The sequence below is a fragment of the Hippoglossus stenolepis genome, chromosome 15 (assembly GCF_022539355.2).
Source record: "Hippoglossus stenolepis isolate QCI-W04-F060 chromosome 15, HSTE1.2, whole genome shotgun sequence".
Classification (NCBI taxonomy): Eukaryota; Metazoa; Chordata; class Actinopteri; order Pleuronectiformes; family Pleuronectidae; genus Hippoglossus; species Hippoglossus stenolepis.
The window spans coordinates 12,291,415-12,315,980 of NC_061497.1; the positions used below are offsets into that span (position 1 = coordinate 12,291,415).

The 24,566-nt window shown below is 39.6% G+C and overlaps 1 protein-coding gene and 1 non-coding gene across 2 annotated transcripts; one reads left to right on the forward strand and one right to left on the reverse strand.

The window, feature by feature from the left end:
- Positions 1 to 4,134: 4,134 nt before the first annotated feature.
- Positions 4,135 to 24,369, reverse strand: LOC118122471 (cilia- and flagella-associated protein 54). The gene is made up of 56 exons (XM_047343321.1): positions 24,224 to 24,369; positions 23,633 to 23,738; positions 23,053 to 23,202; positions 22,711 to 22,876; positions 22,336 to 22,394; positions 22,051 to 22,194; positions 21,578 to 21,691; positions 21,334 to 21,435; positions 21,015 to 21,207; positions 20,726 to 20,824; positions 20,477 to 20,589; positions 20,197 to 20,311; positions 19,750 to 19,835; positions 19,435 to 19,572; positions 19,096 to 19,243; positions 18,953 to 19,008; positions 18,696 to 18,824; positions 18,255 to 18,498; positions 17,854 to 17,987; positions 17,309 to 17,506; positions 17,104 to 17,196; positions 16,817 to 17,005; positions 16,440 to 16,558; positions 16,198 to 16,339; positions 15,854 to 16,009; positions 15,627 to 15,746; positions 15,078 to 15,194; positions 14,802 to 14,916; positions 14,330 to 14,419; positions 14,105 to 14,231; positions 13,896 to 13,989; positions 13,376 to 13,461; positions 13,069 to 13,266; positions 12,582 to 12,748; positions 12,346 to 12,500; positions 12,040 to 12,249; positions 11,653 to 11,852; positions 11,195 to 11,330; positions 10,668 to 10,797; positions 10,318 to 10,479; positions 10,054 to 10,242; positions 9,405 to 9,492; positions 9,101 to 9,271; positions 8,928 to 8,994; positions 8,309 to 8,494; positions 8,125 to 8,211; positions 7,909 to 8,028; positions 7,521 to 7,568; positions 7,217 to 7,358; positions 6,753 to 6,916; positions 6,465 to 6,619; positions 6,264 to 6,378; positions 5,948 to 6,107; positions 5,392 to 5,549; positions 4,584 to 4,730; positions 4,135 to 4,474 (listed from the first exon to the last, which is right to left on the reverse strand). The coding sequence occupies exons 1-56, from the start codon at positions 24,367 to 24,369 to the stop codon at positions 4,337 to 4,339; spliced, it is 7,581 nt and encodes a 2,526-aa protein (XP_047199277.1). The 3' UTR covers positions 4,135 to 4,336.
- Positions 5,074 to 5,146, forward strand: trnar-acg. The gene has a single exon. It is a non-coding gene; the product is annotated as a tRNA-Arg (tRNA).
- Positions 24,370 to 24,566: the final 197 nt, after the last annotated feature.

Here is a 24,566-nt window from a genome sequence, read left to right on the forward strand (position 1 = left end):
GGATGGGAGGCTGGCTAATTCCCAGAAATGAACAATTTATTCAAATTTGGACAAAGTTTGAAGACCCAGTCAAACTAGCACAGGATCATGTGCAATACTTAGGAGTACTGGCTATACTTAAGTCTAAAATAACAGATTAAAGAGAGAAATTAAAGGCTCCAGACCCGAATTTAACAAAGCTAAAATATCTTCACATAAAAACAAACTGCAGCACACTTTAAGAATCCCAACACTGGTGTGATTGCACCAGTGATTATCACTCTGACGATATTATACACTGAAATAACAGAAGAGGGCCTCTGGTTCTGGAGCCAATAACTCACCAATATTCAAGCCATTAAACCAGGATTGCACAGTACCCGTCAACCATATTTTGTACTTACAGAACAAGAGAACAAAATAAACAAAAGAAACCAGAAATCAAACCAATTAATCAGAAAGAAACTAGAGAAATCTAAACAAGGCCAAATAATCTAAATGAAATCTAAATGTAGGAAAAAACAGTGACCGTAAATATTCTGCCAGAAGGCAGCCCTATGAAACAAACATGTCATAATAGGTCACACAATTATTATCAAAATGTTTAAAAACATTTACAAATATAAAACACATCATTATACCATACCTTCTAATTCTAATTTAAATAAAGCCAGAGACCCATAAATCCTTATTGTCGTGATGACAAGTACTAAAACTAGGAAAAGAACCAATTACTTAATACTCCATAAGACGTAAATTATAGACTCTGGATGGCAGTATTGGCGCATTGCTTACAAGTATCGTTCCCATTAGTTTGTGTGTACACGCTGAAGTTATTAGCGTGCCTGTGCCAGCGACCTTGCTGATGCGAAATCTCTCACACACGCGAGGCGCACACCACACAGCTGTACGCTGGGCTCGCAGCAAACAATTGGCGTCACACCTGCTGCGCCACGCCACTTCCTCCACAGGACCAGATGCAGAGAGAGAGAGCATTTCGGTGTCCCTAAATAAACTTCCGCCCAACTCCCTCATCCTATAAACACATCATAAATCTGTAAAGTTAATTAAACTGTGATTTTACCTCTACAATGATATATAGCATAACTGGTAAAGTAACACTGCTAAAACTATCCTGTTTTAGCTAAACTTCTTTATTAAGTTAGCCCCCACATTACACAGACTCATTAAACAATGGATACTTGGCGTCTGACCCTCTGGATCAGAAGATTCTAGGATTCGACTCTGGCTAGCTCAGAATAAACTTTAATTTATCCCACTTGTCCAAATCTCTGTCTTTACTCAAATGTAACTTATCCAAAATATACCCAGGTATTTAGTCAACTATCCCAATGATAGGTTAAAGGCTGTTGCCCTAAAAGATCAGAAACGTTGAAACAGTTCATACAGCTATTTAATATCTTGTTCTTGGGCACATTCCTATCATTATTTTTGATTCAAACTAGTTTATCAGCAGAGAGACAAACAATGCTAGTTAACCATCTGTAAATTAAACTTTCCATATACTTCAAAAATAAAAAATTAAGATAAGATATAATATCTCAAACAGTGGAAATATTAAATTTGTGTAATTCAAATGTTAGTTACTACAGCAACAAAGAACTACTCCTCCAACAAATAAACCAATGCGATCATCAGTATAGGTTGATGCTCTGCGTTGTAGCGCAGCATAACCAGTTCGAATCGGTCGGCAAAACTACAGACGGAAGCGCCAGTTTTATTTTGATCATTAACGTGCTCTACATTCCCTACTTCCAAATCAAAAACCTTTCCAGCTCAGCAGAGCCAGCGTAGTTTTCTGAATGAAATCCTATGTTAGACTTGACAGGTCAGTGAGCCCAGCGTTCTCTTCTCTTTTTCAAGAAAAATACCAGGAGCGACAGCGTTTCCATGCAACTCTGTATCATGATTTGTGCCCACCCAACATTGACAGAAACAAGGGCTAGTACAGAAGCAATGGATACTTAGCGTCTGACTCTGAATCAGAAGATTCTGATTGGAAAGCTCTGGCTAGCTGGAGTAAACTTTAATTTGTCATATTTCCAAATCTCTATCTCTACTCAATGCTTTCAAGGTACTGGAGTGCTTCAGATCAACTATCCCAATGATGAATTAAAGGCTATTTCCCTAAAAGATAACGTTAAAGAACCTTTCTGCTCTGGCTACTCCATTAACTCAATCTTGTTCTTAGGCTTTGTTCCTACTCTTTTGATTTAAACACAAGGTTTGTCCTTGAAGAAGACAAACAGTACTGGATTAACCATCTGTGGAAATTGACTTTCCCTTATCACACTTTAAAAAAATAAAAGTGAGATAAGATATAATATCTCAAACAGGTAAAATAATAGAATTTGTGTAATTCAAACTTGTTAGTTTACTACAGCAACAAAGAGCTACTCCTCCATAGGCCAACCCACCGTCACCGTGGGGGTTAGTACTCGTTGTGGCGCCTTGGCCAGTTGAATCAGGTCACGTAGAAACTACAGACAGACTTCGCCGCATTTTGATGTAGCATGCTCTAGGCTCGCTGATCAAAACCTTTCAGCTCAAGAGCCCGCGTAGTTTTCTGAATGAGAATCCTGTATTAGACGACGAGTCAGTCGACCAACGTTTCTCTTCTCTTTTCATTACAGGGCGGCAACGTTTCCATGCAACTCTGTCATGATTTGTATGCCCAACATTGACAAGAAGCAAGGGCTAGTGGGCGCAATGGATATGGCACGTCTGACTACGGATCAGAAGATTCTAGGTTCGACTCTGGCTAACAGATAATCTTTAATTTATCACTATTTCCAAGTCTCTATCTCTACTCAGTAACTTTCAAAATTACTGGGTATTTGATCAACTATCCCAATATTAGAATTAAGGCCACCATTTCCCTAAAAGATAAAAACGTTAAAGAACCTTTCTGTCAGCTATCGTGCTCAATCTTGTTCTTGGGCTTTCATGTACTCTTTTTGATTCCAAACCCACAAGGTTTGTCTTGAAGACAAGCAATGCAGACAGATTAACCATCTACATGAAATTATTCCATATCACTTTAAAAAATAAAGTAGATAAGATATAATATATCAAACAGGCAAAATAACACAGCGGGACAGTTGCAGGATCACCGGCGATCTACCGTTACTCTGAAAACGGGAGTCAAGTCCCCGTCACACCAACTTACAACACTTCCGGTTTCAGTTTTCAGAATGCAAATACCACACAGGAATACTTCCGGGATTGATATTGCCCCATATCCTTTTGTAAGAACAATGTTATCTTTATGTTATGTTATATTTGTTTGTTTTATAAATGTATCGTGAATAATAATGCCACTTTTCATTTTTTGGGGTTCCCATATTGTTTATTGTTATTAAAACCAGCAGCTGAAAGGATTAAGAAAGAGGCAGAATGTGTTAAATGACATTAGTTGTACCATGAGTCTTATTTGATGGTTCCTGCTGGTTCCTGTGGCTTCATCCGTAACCATCTGACAGGTATATTCCAGACAATAACAACTTACAGTAACTGAGAACAACCATAACAGTACATATGGATCCTTGTTCGGCTGATCAAACTGTCTGCATGTCCAGATATAATATGCATTTAAATGCTCCTGCATATTATAAATAGACACGGTAATGCCCTCTTTACAAATACAGTACATTAGTTCTTAAATTCTGTGTAGATTTCATAGCATTCTTGATCTCCAGCAAAACAATCTCCCCCAGGAACAGAAACAGACACATGCATGTGGCCTTCAGCATCCAGCTATCTAACTGCGACATCTTATGAGTGTCATTCTAATCAGGCTATGTGGCTGAGTATGGGGGGGCTTGTAGGACTGGAGGTGCTTTGGTTGCTCAGAGATCAAACTGGTGCTTTGGAGTCACTTTCAAATTGCTGGACTTGAAGTGGATCGTAATGATTGTGCACAGACTGGAATCTCCATGGCACTGAGATCCTGGATGTGACGTGTCACACCAGTGCAGGATAGAGCACAGCAACAAGAACAAGGTGTTGACTTTGCATGTATGCACTGCAACTTACAAAGTCCTTTCCTGACAAAACGATTGATCATGCCATTTGTTTCAGAAATAAAATGCCAAAGGTTCACTACTTGCAGCTTCTAAAAGGAGGACAACATGCTGGTTTCTTGGTCTTTAATGACAGTTTAATGAATTACTAGTCAGAAAAAAATCCAAGCAATTTCAAGTCATCACCCTTGACATATGCAAGATCACATACTTGAGAGAATAAGACCTATTAATACTGAAATAATTGTTAACAGACAACCATAGATGTTCTCGCCTGGCTTTGTCTTGTTCCCACCAAAATTGATGAAAAAAGATCAAGTTATACATTTAGTGATTTGCAAAGTGATCTGATCCAAGATGCTATGGTACGGGAGGTAGATGTTGCAGGGTCCGGGAGGAGGGAAACACAAATTTCCATCTTCCAACACGACATTCTCACCAAAAACACACAGCTGAAAGAAAAAATTAAAGATTACATGTTAATGTTTTGAACTTTGCCTGTCCTTTTGCACTATGAATATATCTATATGAGTATATGTATGTGTCTGTTTCTTTGTGTACCTGGTTCTGCAGTAGTTTCTGTGCCACATTTAGAAGTGTGGTGCTCTCTGCACTTTTCAGGTCACAGAAAAGCAAAGTGGCCCGAGCCAGAGTCACACTAGACCTTGGTGGTATGCATGGTCGTCCTGACAGCAGACTCACCACTTCCTACATACATGCATGAATACACAGAAGACAAAGCATGTTAAACGATCAAAATAACACTATCTGAAACTATATAGTATAACTGAAACAGGTAAAATAATAGAATTTGTGTAATTCAAACTTGTTAGTTTACTACAGCAACAAAGAGCTACTCCTCTGCAAGCCAACCGGCCGTGATCGTATAGAGGTTAGTACTCTGCGTTGTGGCGGATTCGTACCTCTATATATTGAACTTGACAGGTCAGTCGACCAACGTTCTCTTCTCTTTTTCGAAAAATACAGGACGACAACCGTTTCCATGCAACTCTGTGTTATGATTTGTGTGCCCAACATTGACATGAAATAAGGGCTAGTGGCGCAATGGATAACGCGTCTGACTACGGATCAGAAGATTCTAGGTTCGACTCCTGGCTAGCTCGGAGCAAACTTTAATTTGTCACTTGTCCAAATCTCTGTCTCTGCTTACTCACTTTCAAAATTTTCCATTTCTGTTCTAGCTTTCATTAAGCCAATGTTGTTCTTTGCCTTTCTTGCCATACTCATCTTGATTCCACAGACAAACTTTGTCTTTGAAGCTAATGGCCTATCACCATATGCTTAAAACCAACGTTGTTTTAAGAGTGTGTGTGTATGTTTGCGTGTGTATGTCTGTGTGTACTGGTACCTGAAGTAGTGCCATGCTGTCATCAGTGTTGCCTCTCTGTGCTTCCAACTCTGCAGCTTCGACCATCAAAAGGGCTTGATTTTCAGTGTCTCCCCATCGAGCACATTCATTAAGACCCTCCTGTAACAACCGAGCTGCTTCCTCATTCATGTTCTTACCTTAAAAAACCACAAGCACACATTACATTACATTGCATGTCATTTTAGCTGACGCTTTTATCCAAAGCGACTTACAATTAGTGCATTCAACATCTACACATATTTGTATGCACATATACCTGCACACAAACACACAGAGGTTAAACATACTTCATTATTCTTTCACAAACCTATATGCAGCACGCTGGGCATAATATACCAAGCCTTGTTATGTCAAATAATGTAAAGGAGCAATGTAAAGAAATCCTCCACATGTGCATCTCATACTACATTGTGCACCAGGGAAGATTAATCATTTGTTTTGATATTTGAGATGTTTATGACATTAGTCATACTATTGTTGCCCCAAATATATCCCTGAGAAAAAAATGAAAGAGCAAAACAGCACATGACCAGACCTGAAAAAAGGGCCGCAGTGCCACAGCTTTGTGCAGTGAGGCTGCAGACCAGAGCCAGGCGGCAACGCAGCCACAGAGAAACTCCTATTCTCTCACTAGCCTCTATTGTTCTTGGACAGTCTCCATGCAGGGTATTTGACACACAGCAATCTTTAGTACCCTGTAGACAGGAATATAACACACATGTAAAAACACACAAACCATGTGCACATTATAAAAAAAAGTCTTACTTAGAGGTACCACTTTTACAGTATGTTGGTGTCGTCAGTAGTTTCATTTCATGTGGGTCTGATGGTTGTAATGTTAAGCATGCTACCTGTTCACTTCCAGTCCTGGGATGTGGGAGCTCAGGCTCTGAAGTTTTAGAGTCAAATATGGATCTTCCAGGAGACGTTTGCAGCAATGCCAAGGATGAGACTGCCATCTGAGAACTGAAGGAAGATATTAAAATTATTAAGATAGTCAGGAAATACAAACACAAACACATGTAAAGTTTACATACACAAGTCCAATGTACCTTAGTTCAACATGTCCTTGCTGCAGGTAGTGGTTGGCTTTCAGAAGATTAGTCTCTATTGCCAGTTCCAGGTTCTCTGTTTCACTACAGCACTGTGATGTGAGCTGCTGTGATATGGACTGCAACAAGGAGGATACTCCTTCTAACAAAAGGAACTAAAACAGATGATATTATATATATGCAAAAGTTACACAAATGGGTTGGAGTCAATACAATAAATAAAACAGTTTAATGCAGAAATTCGAGGTGGCAAACATCTGATGTAAAAATCGAATGAAAGATCCCCACCTTAAGGCTTCCTGGAGTGAGCATCTTCTCTGTATCGAGATCCAGCACTTTAGTCTCTTCTGTCTTCGGACAGTGGCTCTCAGCATCAGGTGTCTTCTGTTCACTGCTTTTTGAGTTTATTGAAATACTTGTTCCACTGGCACAAGCTTCGCTTACAGCAGTATCTGAAAGAAATTCCCAATACATTCATACAAATTTTTATCCAAAGTGAATCTTTTAGAATTAAATCCAATGGTTTGTATTTTAAGTGAACTACAGCAAAATATAATAAAAATTATGAATATAATGCAATAGTTAGTCAGGCCAGTGTATATGCAGATGTGACTGAATCTCATTTTGTCCTACGAAACTAAAGTTAATTGAAACTGACCGACTCAATAAACAAACACGGAGATACATTTCTCTATATTTTAAGTGTATCAAGGCATGTTTATCTCAATAAAACATAGATCTTTCTCACAGACCTGAGACAGAGGGGCCAGGTACGGTGTTAGTGAGTGCCAGGACTAGTTGAACTCGAGCCAGGTTGAATCGCAGGCATAATGTGGATCCATACAATTTTCGGACCACTGGTGCAAAGTCGCAGTTCATTAGTTCTTCCAAAGCCTAACCACAAAGCACATTCATAAAATCAACAAAGTAAGCAAGTTTAGAAAGCATCCTTTGGGGAAAGCATTTCTTCATTTTTATTTTATGAAAAGGTGCCACGGACACAGAGATGACTTCAAATTAGAATACAAACAAAATATTTTCTGATATAGAACTTACCTCAGCATTGTCCATTACAGACTTGTTGCTGTAGAATGTCTTCATAGGCTGCACAATAATCACAATGTTTAATAACTATACAGATTATGACATGTATAAACAAACACAATTTCAATACTTTGCAGAAGCAGCACAAGAGCATATATTTTTCTAAAGTCAACATGACAGAATTTCAGAAATTACAAGTACTTGTTGCTGATAGACAACACACACAAATTCCTGGGTCAAAGTCAAATTCAAAGTCAAATTCATTGCATGGATTTTTTTTACTAAAAGTCTGCAGAGGTGCAAACAACAGTGAGATGTTGCACCTTTCCATACCAGTTAACAAAGGCTACGAGGGAAAAACAGGGAACATGTGTGTGTGCTCCTAAGTGTGAACTCATACTTGGTGATCATCTTTGGCAATGTGGCGTCCATCAGGCAGAAGGATGCCTATTCCTTGTGTAAGCTGTACTGCCTCCTTTACAGCGTCAGTGTAAAGACACAGTTCAGTCAGGGCATGTATCTGCAGAAAACACCCATCCATATTAAAAACTCAGTTAGGACCATAACAAGAAAAACATTAACATGTGCGTATAGAAGACAACACAAAATGTCTCACCTTCAGTATTTTGCCCTCAACAAAACGTTGGACATCTCTGCAAACGGTCCCCACAAAATGTAGGTAAATTGCAAGCATGGGCAATAGCTGAAATTACAAACATAATTCAACACTAAGTAAATAACGTATATCTCGAGTATTTCAGTTCAAAATGAGGACAGATAGACAGTGTTTATGTGCATACCGTGATCCAGTAGCCTGTGGTGAAAAGCCAGTGGCAGATAAAGTTAAGGCTGGTTACAGTGGTAGCAAGGTGAACTCGGTGAGGTTCAGAGAAAAGGTCAACTCCAGGGAGCAGTTCATCTCCGATGCTGTAGGAGGCGTACAGGAGGTCATCTTGGGGTTGTGTCAGGGAGCAGCACAGCACACACTAAGGAAGCATCAAACACACAGGCATGTTAGGAAAAATGCAGATACACACAGTTATTAAAGCAAAAACAACTCCTTTCATCTTTCCTTAAAGGAATAATCAGCTATTCTAATTGACTTTTTTGGCAGAAGAGCATGGAAGTCATGAGGATGAATGCAGAGGTTGCTCTGTTTCTGCTTGACAGATATTTAACATGATCTATTTTAACAGGAAAGTTGTGAGTCTTGCTGTTTGGAGCTGATTTCTGGCCTTGGGAAACATATTCCACTGTGCATCTTATCTTCACAGCAGTAACTGTAGCTACAGGTTGTTAACTCTAAACCTAGGAGACATTAGTTACAATGCATGCTGTATTGTTGTTTGCTCTACAATATGTCTGTGCATCGTTGGGGTGTTTGTGAGAAGACAGATCAATATCCCCTGGAAGTATTACCTTGAAGAGGTGAGCTGAAAGAAGACAGTATTTGGTTCGCTGGCGGATATCAGAAGTCAAGATATGCCTGTGGATCAAAGCACAACCCTCAGAAGCAAGTACATTTTAAAGGCATGTTTACAATGTACACAAAAGCATATCAAATCAAAAAATATAAATTCACTGAGACTTACTGTGCAATCTTAGCAGTGAGCGCAGCAGCCTGTAGACATCCCCAGATGCCAGCCTGTTTCAGGGTTTCTTGCAGGGAGCAACCCCCAAACGACAAACCATCCCATTTCTCTACTGCCCCTGAGCTCTGTAAGGCACAATCTACAGCTTTAGTCCAGGACAAGTGTGCTGCCCTGGAGATGAAACAAATACAGGAATTAATTTATTATAAGAATGTATGAAAAATCATGTAAAGCTCAAAATGTTTGCTATATAATTGCAGAAGAATGCATACAATAAAAGGCACAGATAAAACTGATTTCTAACCGTATGTTTCCGTTGTAGAAATGTAGGTTTCCCATTTCATGCAGCGCCTGAATTCTGAGGGAGTCTTGACTGTTGGCCTGGAGATACTCTGAAGACAAGTTGGATGGGATGGAGAGAAAAGTAATACCTTTTTGACCTTGACAGCCTGACACATATTCATCCAGATATACCGTATTATTATCAGATCATAAAAATGTTAAGTCCCCAGGTGTTCTTAATACAACATTAACATGTGTCTCGGGGGATCAAATGGCAAGTGGACAGCTCTAAGTACGTCAGTTCTCACCTATCATTAAAATTCGCTTCCACATAATTCTCAAGTGACCACCTATGATTGCTATATCATTGCTGTTTGCAAAGACCAAATGCAATGTTGTTTTTAGCCAATGATGACGTATGGGTCTATTCTCGTCAGCTGAGTAGGTGGTCTTTCATTGTGGCCCAGGACACATTTGTGTTCACACAGCCAGAAAAATGTGGCCACATGTGGCCCAGACCGCCTCTGAATGTGGTCTGAGTGATTGGATCTCAAATGCAACCTCAATGCCTCAATCCATTTTAGGTGCATTCACATTTATACCTGGACCTGTCCACTTGTGATTGCATCACCCAAGACATAAGTTAATGAAAGGTCTGAACAGGGCCTTACTAATGGAAGAGGAGTATGCAGCAGTGACAGTTGGCAAGTGGTCAGCGCTGATAGGGAGGCCGTAGAGAGCATCTGGATTACTGTAGTCCTCCTCTGTCAGTTCACAGGGTTGGATGCTTGGAGTGGGCATGACATTGGGATTGAAATCCACCTGGTTTTCAGAATGACCCTGCAGCTGTGCTGCAAAGCCTGGGAAGAAATGATGAGTGGGTAAGAAACAGATGTCGTATGAGTTTGTGTCCACTCAATCAGAACTGAACTCACAGGGTTGTGTGTTTGCCAGAAGCAGCATCAGTAAGGAGCGGCTGTGCTGAAAGACGCGAAGACAATCTGGTCTTCTCTCAAAAGCCTGATGGTAACAGCTCAATGTGTCTTCTATATCCAGTGGAACACACACCAGGGACATGGAGCTCTGCATTTCTGCATCTTAGACATAGAACATATATGCATGAAAACAATGTTTTGTTTAGACATTGCACCTCACCCTTCCACCATTTCTGCTATTTTGTAACATTTGGAGCATTTCAATTATATAGCAGGCTGAATTGTTTAAGACATATAACTGTTTGTGTGAGTAAAATATGCTGACATGACATGAAGATGGCTGTTCAAACCTTTAAGCTCAACTGCCTCTTGAGGAGATGCGTTTGCGGGTTCTGAATTTATGTGAGTGGGCGGTTGCTGTGCATGGTGAGGGGTCCACCCACAGAGAAGCTGGCAGCCTGCATAGCTCCTGTAAGTCACCTGAAATATAATTATGAAAGCACCACACTAGTTACTATACTGTCAATATGAAAAAAACACATAATGTAAGAATATTTTAAGATTCTATGATACTAAATTACCATTTGACTTTAGTTTTAGAGTTTTTCTTCAAACTGCATTTATTTATGGTATTTTAGAACAAAGGAAAACTTGTATGTTTGAAGGTTTACCTCACTAATTAAGATGTTAACCACCAGTTGATATTAGCAACCACCAGCGGATGTTAGGAACATATCTCAGTTGTGTATCTATTTTATCTTACAAGGTAATCAATCAATGTAATACCATTCTGTGTCGATCATAGAGTTTTATTTGGTTGGATTCCCAATGGTATCATACGGAGCTTGAACATGTTTTTGTGTGGGATGTGTACTACCTCCTCTCCAGTGACCTTCTGTGTCCTGGCATGATGTGGTTGTGGAGCTGCAGGTCCTCCAAAACAACTGATCCTTTCAAGCAGCCTCCTCTGAGCATGAACGAGCAAAGGAGTTGTGATCGACACATAACGTTCCCTGAAACACATGCATATACACACATAGTCATGTTCAGACAAAATTATATTGTATTACGTGCATTTCCTGACGACCTAGCCTTTACCGGGACTTAATCTTTATCAGGTCCCAACAGTGTAAATGTGTTAACAGATTCATGTCCACTCAACATAAAACCATGGGCATGTACTCTCGGAGTGACTCATTCATCTGGAATTATAAATGTTTCTTAATACTAATCTCTCTCTGTCTATAATTGTTGCTATACGAACCAATTAATAATCTAATTTTTCTGTAATCTGTAATCTATGTGTTTTACAAATAAGAAATCTGTATTATTTACCTTGTGTATGAGTTGAAAAGTAAAGCAAAATGGGCCAGGCTTTCCCATTTGCCACAATCATGGAGCCGCTCCAGAGTGTGCAACACCAAGGTGCGGACCCAACGCAGGTCCACATGGGTGCTGTCATCCAATGAGGCTGAGAAGTGAAGGCTGGACTCGAGTTCCTCCTCAGTCAAGTCACTGTCATACAAACTCCACAGCTGGTAGAGAACAAGATGAAGATGAAAAACAAAAGTCACAAGCAGGACAGTGTCTCCTTCATAAGATGCACATTGACGCAGCAAATGAAATCTAGAGGTTTTGCTCTTTGTTTTTATACATTAGAAAGTTGTGAGTTTTTAAACATGTAGCTAGCTGGTTGTATAAATAGCAACATGTGATACACACCCCAAGGCTGTTCAGCATGTCCATGATTAAGTCAGTAGCCAGTGACAGTAGCTGGCTGATGGTGGTGTGCAGCTGTGCTGCTGTTAAAGGGGAGTCAGGTTCAAGGTGCCAAGCTGTCTGAGCTAGGGAAGCTATTCTGCAACTTTGGTCCCACACAGTGTGACACACATGCTGCAGAGTGGTCCAGTGGCTGCCACGATGCGCCAACACCTGCAAAACAACAAACACAAAATCCAGTCTGGAGTTACAACGTGTTGTGACATGTAGTCAACTGTGAATGTATGTCTGTGTATGTGTGAACAGCACCATGGCCCTTTTGAGATGTAAAGCAGCTTTGCTAATTGAGCCCAGCATCATGGAAGCGGTGCGTCTTTTCATCTCAATCTGCTGTTCTGCAGTTTTAGAGGAGTTCTCTTCCTTCTCACACTTCTCCTCTTTGGCAATTTTATCAACTCTAACAGCTGAAAGAAATGACAGGGACAAGTGATGATCTCAGTACAGTACGTTTTTCTTCCAATTTTCTAGTGCGCCATTTTCCTCACCCTCATCTTTGTCCGTGCGAGCAGCCCCATGGACCCGCACAACAGAATGCGATGAGTCTCTCTCTGAGCCGATCCCATATTCAGTAGACGGTTGTTGCTGTGAGTTCCTCCGCACCAGGACACCAGCGTAGGCCAGAGAGAAATACAGGGGATTTAACTGACTGAACCTAAGCAAAGCACAAACAGCACACAATATTACAGCCATACAAACATGAATATACAATATATACATAATAATTTTAGTTTTTTATGCACTAAGTATTAACAATATTGGCTACAAATTAAAATATATGACTTCAGATAACAAAAGCAACATCTTCCAAAATGATGCAATCCTGCTTAGCAGCAATGAGCAACAGTATGTCTCGGTTGACACATAATTGTGGGAACCACTTGGGCCAGTTCATGCAACCAACGAAGCTGATGAGGAATTACCAGAAAAACACAGAAAAAGTGAAGTGTAGTAGCTGCTATATTTTGTGTAAACCTTTGTTGCAGGGTGCTTCCATGCAGCTGATCCAGGCCCTGATAAAACAGAGCCATATGTGCCTTTGCCATGCTGTAGTTAATATGTGACTTCCACACTCTCTCCTCACAGTACAGGTTCCTCAGCTTAAGCTGCTTCTTGCGGCGTTGTACCACAGATGACATTGTTGTTAGCAGGTTCTCCACAGCCTGTAACTCCCTACACAGATGGACAAGAAGGCCAGTGAACATGCAGTTACATGAACCCACACATACAGTTGAAATAACACACAGCCACAGACACACAAATATTCACACACACACAGTACCTGTTAGTTTTCACTCTTTGAAACATGCTGTGTAGCTTTTTCTGCTTTAATTTATTTCTTGTGTCATCTTTAGTTGTGTTCTTGTTCTGTTTCAAAAAGCAGTGCAAAGTATTCCATGTGAGTTTTATAATAAAACAACACAACAAACAGCGTAAAATAACCTTAAAAATCATACATTCCATTTTTGCAGTAATTTAAGTAATTGTGATGATTGTCTACAATATAAATACAGCTCTAAAATTAAGAGCAATACACAAAGAATTTGTTGAACATAAGTTACACTGTAAATTCACTTTATAGATTCAGAAACCAGACTACCTTCCTCATAAAAACTGGTTCTCTAAGTAAGCAGATCTGTTTTACATAGACACAGAGACAAATAATTTGTAAATAATGTGCATTCAAGAAAACCTATTGCACATTAAGCTTGAACTATGTTTAGTGTAGCACAGATTTTGAGGAAGGTATATGTCCTTCTGTACCTATATGTACATATATATGTGCAAATATGTATTTTTACCTGGGATGGTTCATTTCCTTTTGGATCCTGAACACTTTCTCCTCTTTTATTGAGACCATTTCCTTCCAAACCTTCCAAAATCACTTTGTCACGCCTGAGAAGGAGGGAACCATTCACATACTCTTATATAGCAAAACACCAAATATCCATAATAAGGTCAATAACTAACTGCAGAATATTAATCAGGGAGTTGTATATTGAACATTTACCTGGAAAGGTATTCAAATATGCTCTGCCCCCACTTTAATACAAGGTCTGGGCAGCCTTCTGTCAGGGTTCTCTGGAGCAGTAACGCCGCATACTCAGGGAAGTACGCCTTGCGTCTGACCCTCATCACTGTCAAGAAATCACACAAACAGAAACAAATGCATTAACAACATTAATTATTAATTAAAAGAGATATGTGTGCATACATGTGATTACATGATACTTACCATTCTCATAGGCATCTTTTAATGGGTCATAGAAGATCACCTCGTACAATATGGTGGGATCCTCAGAGCTTGTCAGTGAGCTTGAAATCTCTACAAAAAAACATTTGCATTTACTATGGAGGAAAAACACTATTTTGATCACGATGCAGTATCTTCAAGCATATGTTATAGATTTAATATCATTCAATAGTCACCTCAAATTTACAATATAGAAATAGATATATTATAGATATACTGTATATCTATATATATATTAAAAAAAAGAGCGTACCATATTATTTTGTTTCCCAAAGCTTTGAAATAAAATAATGTTTACACGTTTTCAACAAACACAGCTTTAATTACTAAAAAGTGAATTAGTTAAAAGTCAGCGACTGCAAACTTCTCGCTATGCACAGCACCATCTTTTCCACATTGTCACATTTAAAACAAAACTGAATTACCGCACTACTCATTTGTGTCTGTGTGTTACCATTGTCTGTGCTGGTAGCTGCTTGAGATGGGATTCTTTTCTTGTTCTTCACATGCAGTGCCTTTAACTGAAGGCTTGTCTTTGTTTCACGCTTGATTGTAGCACGATCTCCACACTTAGACCACACACAGAAACACACAGAAACACTAAATTGTCTAATATCACAACATCACCTAAAACTGCAGCAGTCTTTTGTAAATATCCCCAAAAAGGTTTCAGCAATTATATTATTATTATGGTCTACCATCAAATCAACACTTTTGAACTTTTCCTTACAGCTTCATTGGTGGCTCTCCTGATCTGCAGCTGGACATCATAAACCTCCTTGAGCAGCCTGCGACCACAGTCCATCACGGAACCGGCCATCGGAGGCTCCCTGAGAGCACGACACGCCTTTTCAGGAAGGGAAAGAGAAATTATTTTGTGCAAAGCTCCTAGTAAAATATCGAAAGTCACTGTGGATGAGACGGTTGGCTAAATATGTATAATGTAAATCAAGTAAGTACTGGTAATACTATATAACAATTGCCATCAAATTTTAAAAAGTAATGATGCTTGTAATCCACTTGAAATCGTCGGTAAAAAAGCTGTTTAATGTAATAAGCATTGAATTTGAAAAAGTGGTTTAATGCAGAGCAAGAGTCATGTTGACTGATTTAACTGTTTATGAATGAGAATGTGCTTCAATGGAATGGAGTTTTTTATCACAATCAAGGCCAGTTACAGTTGATACGAATAACGTTTTTAAGGCCACTGGAACTTTTACCTTAACACAATGTCATAATTAGAATAAATAACAAATATGTATACACATGCAAAACACACCTTTGAAAGATAGTAGGTAATGCAGGCGATCATGTGCATTAGTGCCTGTGAGATGTTTACAGTCCATTTCTGCTTGAGACGATCTGAATTCTCCAAAACTGTCAAGCATTTTTTCAGCACCTGAACATCAGAACACAGACACAGGCATCAAAACACATAGTTGTGAATTATTTGTAATTTGTAATATGTTAGATTATAAACACAGTATGGATGTAGTTTTTGCATACTTGTACGACAGGTTTGCAAGGAATCTGATGGAAGGTTAGAGGTGCCAAAAGGCCGTAGCAGCTTACTACAGCTTGCACGGCAGCAAGTCCGTCTTTCAGATACATTGCCAAGTCCATCGCCACCAGCACTCGCTCACACTCTGCCAGTCTGACCTCCTGCGTATACACATAAGCACATATCACTTATGTACAGCATGTAATTTAAGTTCTCCTTATTCACATCAACACAAGTGACAACAGTGTGATGCTGGTATCAACACTAACTATGAAACTAACTCTTATATGTTGTAGTGATTAAATCTGGCAAATATACAGATACTTCTCAATCCAGATCGAGCTGTTACCTGTTCCCAGATGAACGGTCCATTGTTACAGCCATAGTAGAGCGATCCCTGCTGAATGTTGATCTCTGTCTCAATGAAGATGGAAATCAGGAACAACTTACGCAGGTGGGGCGAGGCGAGCTCAAGGGTCTGTTCACACAGCCTTTACCGTGAAAATTAGGAACAGAGTAGAAGAAGAAAAGTGGATGCCACGAAATTCAGACTCCTTTACATGACCTGTGAATGTCTTTCTCTTCTTTTACCTTGTGGTGTCCAGGCTATCATGTGAACTGTGGGACCCAGGGTCAGGTAAGGTGAAGTGGCTCCACAGTTCCCTGCAGGCTCTCTTGGCTATGGTATACTGCTCTGTTTGAAATGCCACCTGAAGAAGGAGTCACAAAAGATACACCCATAATGCTTTTCACTGGTTCTGTGGACGTCAGTATTAAGGTGTCTGTCAGTTTCCCATTCGACCAAATCCCAATAATCAACATACAGCTGTGTGAGTCAGTGTTGACATTGTGTTTGAGCAAAGGTGTCTAACAAAGGTTCTGCTATGAGTTTGTACACAGCACTGAGTGTGGTGAGGTGACAAACTAGTATCAAGACACTTCTTGTGACGAGTTTTGACTCGGTGTACCTGAGCCAGGTGAGCCCATGTAGAAAGCAGTGGAACAGGCATAGATGCCAGCAGTGGGAATGTTGTCCGCCCAATGCTGTTGCCCAGTAGCTTGCCCTGGCTGTTGTAGGCTGCAACAGCAAATATATATTTCTGGTTGGGCACCAGCCCCTCCACTCTCAGCACGCACTCACCAGATACTGCTGGTACCTGGAAACAGACAGTGTCAGGGAGACACATCAGGTTATAGAGGTTTGATAAAAATGTGAATCCACCAGTCTTTTCTGTAAAATATTATTTTTTTTTACCAAAGTTCCAGTTCCTGGCAGGAAGCAGTCTCTGAGGCGGACTTTCCTGTTAATGCCATCAGCTGCAAGTCCGCAGAGCTCGTACCAGCACACCTGGTGGGGGGAAAAAGTACAAAGTTAAAGATGAACAATGTGTAAATTGTGTTGGATGATTTGCAACTTGTTAGATTACTAAATTATCAACATAATTAAAGGCAAATCTCACTTGTCCCTCCAAGTTATAAGGTGCTGGGGCAAAGGTTAAGGCATGGTCGGTGCGTGAGAGAAGGATGGGGGGAGGAGGAGGGTTTTCCTCTTCTTCATTTATTCCTTTGTCTAAATCTTCAGCTGGAGTCTTAGCGATGGTGGAGATATAAAGTCCTCTCTCCTCTACTTCTGCCTTCTCTATCAAGGAGGAGGCCTCCTGGCAAAAGCACACAGACCAAACAAATTAAATTTTAATTACAAGCTCACCTCAATCTCCATTCCTTCGTAAAAGTAGCTGGCCTGCGTAAACAGGATGTAATGAAATAAAAAATGTAGCATTGAAGCCCCAAGGAAAAGGTTTAAATAAAAATAAAAAATTCTTTTACTATTTAGCATGCATTAATTAAAAGATATTAATGGAGACAACACCAGAAGCTTTTTAACAATTACCAGGATATTGGCTCTTTATAAATCTAATCTATATATGACATGAGGTATATAAACTTTCTTTGTGAGTGTATCTGAGAAAGCATGAATGTTTGTGTGTGTGAGTGTGTGTGTCACCTCTAGAAGATTCTTTGTTTTTCTGCTCTTATCTATTTCCATGCTGTTGTACAGTAGCAAGGCTTTCTGGATCAGGAGAAGAGCTTTGGACACCTTGTTCTTTTTGATCCGATCCATCAGTTCAGACTCTGCAACTAGACACAACAATCGATACAAGCCCCCTTTTTTAGACCCAAAAAATAAGTGTGAATTATTGGTAGACATCTAATAGGGAAATCAAATATTTAAGCTAACAAACCATTATTTCAACTTCTGTTTATACATCAGTATGAACATACACTAGCATTAAGAAATTTCACCATTTCTATTAATATAAAATTCTATACAAACTCAATGTAGGCCAAATAAATCTCAAAGAAACAAACTGTTAGTAATATTGTCAGTGCAGCAGTGAGTCTGACCTGCATTAAGCTGCAGTAACTTGAGGGAAGCTCTGTGGTAGATGATGTCTAGCTTTTGATGAAGGTCTTTGGCCAGCAGTAGCACACTCGTGGACCTATTGTCTCGAGAGTCTTTAATATCTGATTCTGTCTTAGTTTCCATCTGCTCTTTTTCGTTCTCGCTAATTTCATCATCCTCGTTTCCCTTTTCTGACGATGTCGCAGAAGATAGGTGGGAAGACAATGGAGGGAGGGGACAACATTTCTGTCAGAAGAAGAAGAAAATAGGTTTCAGCCGCATTCACCAATTCTCAATCTGTATTATTTATACTTTTCTCTTCCTATCCACCATACAATGCTGAGCTTAAAGCTCAAGACAACACCTGGTGTAGAATCAGTAAATTACCCACTGAACATTCATCAAACTCTTTTACATAAGTGTTGGACAGATTGACTGCCTACCTGCATGAAGACAGAGTCTGTGATAGCTGAGGAGTCTGGGGGCAGCAGTGTAGCTATACCCTTTGCTAGAGCTGTAAGACCTCTCCTCGCCATCTCACACACCTTCTGGAGCAACTCTGTACTCGAAGTCTGCAAGCACACACAAACCCACACACTTAACAAAATTAATTTATGTTTGCAACCTGAGACAGAATATGTCATTGTTTTTAACCGAAATATAATTTGATGGTTGGTATACAGATTAATCATTTAAATACCTCAGGCAGAGAGAAGGAGCACGCCATCACACCACCGCAGACTGCTTCAGGAGCTTCTGCACAGAAAAGTTGAGAATAATCGTACTATCATAACTATGGTGTGTGTGCATGTGTGTATGCATGTGTGTTCCCTAATTCCTCACCTGGACGTTGTGTTTTATTACTGCGTTCAGCTGCACTCTCCAGCAATATGACCAAAGTGTGGATCATCTCGGTCATCGTTATGCAGTCCACAGTTGCCAGGTCATGGACAAAAGCCACCTCACACAGTCTAGACAGAGACCACAGCCACTGCAAAAATAATAGCACACACAAATGAACAGAAATAAGTGGGAACGTGTGCTTTAAACATACAGTAAAACTTTTAGGTAAATACAAAGTCACATTCAGTCTTATACTCTCAATACTGCATTTATACGAAAATGTATGCTCAGTGTACCATTTTAAGGAATGTTTTCTTTTAAATAAATTTAAATACGTACCTTGTTGTCCTTATCTACCTTCTTAAGGTAGCGTGCTAAATCTGGGTTTTCAATGATATCCCTCTGCATCACCACCTTCACTCTACCCCAGAGAAATAACATGACATCCAAAACAAGGTCCTCATCTGGCTGCACCTCCTACAAAAACACACACATACAGTATAAACATACAGACATGAAAAAGTCCTAATTCTAATCTAAACCTTCATCCTTAGCAGATCAATACACACACACACACACACACACACACACACACACACACACACACACACACACACACACACACACACACACACAAACAACATGGGAACTTACCAGAGCAGAGCCACAAGCCGACTTGTGCAGGATGTCTACCAGGCAAACAAACTCATCACTCATTGACAATGAAGCCTTGTGTCTGTCTGTTGGAAACATTAAACACCAAAATCACGTATAATTTCAGGGATAGTTCATTTCTGTTAGATTGTTTGTGAACAAGTAATTATATCCCAGTGTTGAAACCATACTAGAACCTTAACAATGCTTAGTTACGACCATGGAAACCCATTTCAATGTTTATCAGCTAATATTCAGCAGGCAGTAAGTAGGTTAAGAGACCTAGCCTAGCAACACAGTAAAGCATTGGTCCTCATAATTTGAGGACTTTATGTTAGGAAGTAACGTCAAGCAATCAAGAAAAGAAGCCAGGTTGTTCAAGACCAATGAAGTCTGGATATCAGCAATAACAGGTCCATTTGTGGCACAATTTCAAACGTTCGCTACCATCAATCATGTTGCTGTCTTTGGGACGGCTCCTCTGGGAAGACATCAGACTGTTGAAACCGTCAAGTAAAGCAAGCTCAATCTCTGCTTTCCTGAAGGACACACCTTCCACACCCTGACACAGAGACACAAAGAGATACTCACATTCAAGATCATTCGGAGAAACATACTAAACTTAACCTGAAAACACAAGAATGCACAAGTGAGAACTGATAGAGATGGAATATATCCCCTTTTCTGAATAATGACAGTTACAGTTGATTGTTTGTGTGCTACTCACAGACAAAACCTGCAGCATCTCTCTGGAAAGTTCAGTGAATGCGTCTGGCTGCTTGTACAGAAATAACAGCTTGATAAACCTCACCGCAGACATGACGGGTACTTTATTTTCTCCTGTTAACACAACAGATCACATCATTGTAGCACAGTATTTCCAGAGCCCTGCACACATCAAACGTCTTGCATGAGCAACATAAAGTGGTGTATAACATGCTGATTGTGATGTAAGAAAAAAAGACCAAGAACTTACCTGTAATGGCTAAATCCATTAGAGTGGATGTTGGTGTCAGTGCACTGAGGCAGCCACGTGGTTGGCTATCACTCTTTTGCTCTTTAGTTGTTGCGACTCCTTAGCACAAAGGAATATACACATGACACCAGCTCAATATTCAATATAAAGTGAGGATTCCACACCATCCACAATTAAACCCACAATTACATTTTTCAGCATTAATTTCCTGCATCTGCATATTTGCTCTTGATGATGAACTCACTGAAATAACAGCAGTGTTTTTTAGCTATGTGTTTGTTTTACAAACCAGATAAGATACTGATGCCAGCAGAGAGAAGTTCCACAATCACTTCCTGCAGCTCTGGTTCTTCTGGCATCCTTTTTTGCAGCAGGTGAGTGGTGCTGTCCCAAAGTGCTTCTAAGATGCCCAAAAACTGTGCTGCGCCGCTGTCAAACTGGGCCATTAGCATGCGCTCTGTTGGATCTCGGGGCCATGGCCCCTACAGTGGATACAGATTTAGCATTTGTTAAGAAGGTCTTAACTACGCAATGCCCTTTAAAGCAGCATTAAAGTATGACATTTAACATTGAATATGATGACACAGCATTTAAGCGGATCTTATTACATTAGGAATGTCTTTGAGGCTGCTTTTAGGTTTGACTTTGACCCCAAATTTGGGTTTCCTTTTGGACTCATACACTGCCCGCTTGAACATCATGGCACCCAGCTGCAAAACAAGCATAATGGAAATAATGTTATTTTGGCCTCAGATTTTCCTGAATGTGTAACACACAGTCAGTGAGAAGAGTGAAAATTGTACATCATAGCAACAGTATTGTGAGTATATGTGGATGAGAGGATCCTCCTGCCTTGATTGAGGCTTCTTTATAAGCTCTCTGAGTCTCTCTGGTGGCAGGAACTTCACTCTGCCCCTCGAACTCTGCTAGCTCATTGATTTTTCCGAGGGCTCTCCTTGCAAATTTCTGAAAGCATTAAGAGACACACAAATAAGACTAAAATGGGGAATGGGACTTTCAGAAAATGTTTGAAATGTATTGTACGAACCCTTTCTATGTCACATCAATATATATTTATACATTCATATTTTGCCAACAAGTTACAAGTATTTTATTTTAACAAATTAAAAGCGATACAGCAAATATAAAAACACTGAGCAGGATGCTGCTGCTGGCAAGTCAGCTAACAAAAACCTGGAAGCAGATTGAGTGCAGATGACAGTTAGGTATTCAAAACTTGTTTCATTGGCCTGTGACGAGTTGGTTGACATTTGGATGATTGTGTGTTTGTAAGTGTCTGAATGCTGATGACGTGCGTCTCTCACCTCTGCCTGCACTGCAGCCTGGTTGTCATAGTAACAGTGGCACACAGCACTGTAGAGTGTGACAATCCATGACAGATACTGAGCAGTCATCAGAGGGACGGACAGCTCTAAACTGATGCTTGCCCACAGAAGATACTCCAGAGCCTGAATAGGATCACACATTGTGACAGTTACAACTCACACTAATTTCAGACATGACAAAAACAATCTTTGGAAAAGACTCTTTGTAAGATGTCTGTAACAGTTGCAGCAAGAAATACAGTCCCATACGCTTCATCTCAGTACCTGTGAACTATAGTTCATGGTCATCAGATAACGACAGATGGTGTAAATGTGTATTGAACCTGGAAAAGATTAGAAAGAAAAATACAAAGATGGACAGTATGACATTAGTTCTACAATGTGAAATTAAATACAGCAGAATTTCTAAAATTGCTCACCTCATTTTAGACAAAAGAGGAATTATCATTTCACAATATGTAATTTTCACCAAGTCTTGATCTTCAAAGAGAAATGCTAACATATTTCTGGGTATACTAAGATACCCTTGAAACATTAGTGTTATTTTCATTTGTTCGCATTATTGATTTAGTGAATACTACTTCTTCCTCATTTTTCTATGGGCAAAATCATATAAGTTAAACTACTTAATAATAATACCATTATATATATGCCAGCAGAGGTGCTCATGTTGCTGAAGAGCCTGCATCATGATCCGGATGAAGTTCAGCACACGCAGTAGTCTACTGAGTCCATCCTGCCTGAGAACGCCGTGTCTTTTCTCCAGCTCAAATAAACACAGGGCACAACCCTGCATTGCAAGAATCTACACACACACACACACAGGCACACATACACACATCAGGATTCAGGTACAAACAACTCAGAATAGCAAAGACCTTTTCACACATGACAACATTTCTTAGTATCAACAATCACCCTTTTACTTTAGTCAGCAGTCAAACATATCACAAACAGAGAAACTGACATATCACAGCGTACCTTCATGGTGAAGACATCTTGGTCTGTATCAAAACCTTCAGGGAAGAAGCAGGCCATGAAGTGGTCCACACTTGTAATGTCAGTTATTGTCACTGAGTTGAACTGTTGCAGGTGGTGACTGTAGCCCTGCCAAAGAGCTAACTGGTATAACTACAGATGAAGAGGAGAGAGAAGAAAGACTTATTGGAAAGTAAGGATGTTTGCTGGGCAGAAAACTCCTTAGCCAATCGCTGCAGTCATTTGTGCTAATAGAGGGACCAACACTCAGCAGTTATCGACACATGGACTCTGAGGAGAGCTAAGACCTGAGCAATAGCAGACATATATATATATAGATATATATATAGTGTTTTTATATAGTGTTTTTGTGTGTATATATGCATATAAATATAGACACACATATACACTATGCATACTGTGTACTTTGTACAACACTGACTTGGGTTCCTTTCACCAACCTGAACGTGTTAAGTGTTGAAATAACGAAGTAAAGTTTGAATACATTTTTGATTAAATGTAAAAGTTGTATCAACTTGTGTGCAAACAAAAGCTTGGCAAGAATAGACTCAGGTGAAATTACCTTTATTCCAAAGAGAAAGTCTGCAACCTGAAACATACGCTCCTCATACATCTTCGAAGGCAGTCGATGTTTGAACTTTCCCCATATATCCACTAAGAATTTAATCCTGCAAAATGAAAATCAAATTAAAGACAAGTCAAAGTTATAACAGATTTTGCTAGACTGGAAAGAGAACACTTCAATGCATAGTAAAAATGTAATATAAAACTTAGTCTAAAGTTGGAGCACCTCTTCCATTCACTGTGTATGTGGTGAAAGTACAATAGGTATATAATATAAAATGTAACTAAGTAGAAATAATAAGCAGCATTTAAATATATAAGTGCTCCAGAGTATTGCACTTGACGGATCACTTTAGTCATATTAGCTATAATCTAATTTTGTTAAAAAGCAGTGTTATTTACTGGTGGCCCATAATTTATATAAGTTACAGTACGTGCTGTCAAAGCTGAAACCGAGATAAAACCGCTTTGCACTGTACTGACGTTAGAAACAACAGCAACGTTAAATAGAGTAATTAACTGAATGAAGCTAACGGTAACTAGAGTTAACTTTAACTAGCTGACGGTAGCTCAGCCTTTAGCGTCTTACCCTCTAACATACGAGCTGTTGTCTTTGCTGCTTGAAGAGGCAACTCGTTTCATCAGAGTCATAAACGAGTTAATGTCCCGTTCAAACGCTGAGATCACTGGATTTTTTTTATCAAGTTTCCCATAATATGAAGCCGGATTATCCATCTCTGTAGCCGCGAAGTTAACTTCAACCCTTTGATACACAAGTTAAGCAAACCCCTTCTAATGCACAACATGGGTCAAAAATGACCCGTATTCATTTCCTGTGTTATTTCATGCATGGCTTGGTGTTTCTTTGCTAAATTCTTTTATAGCTTATTCTTCCTTCTTCATTCAGAAGAAGGCTCCTTGGAAGACATAAA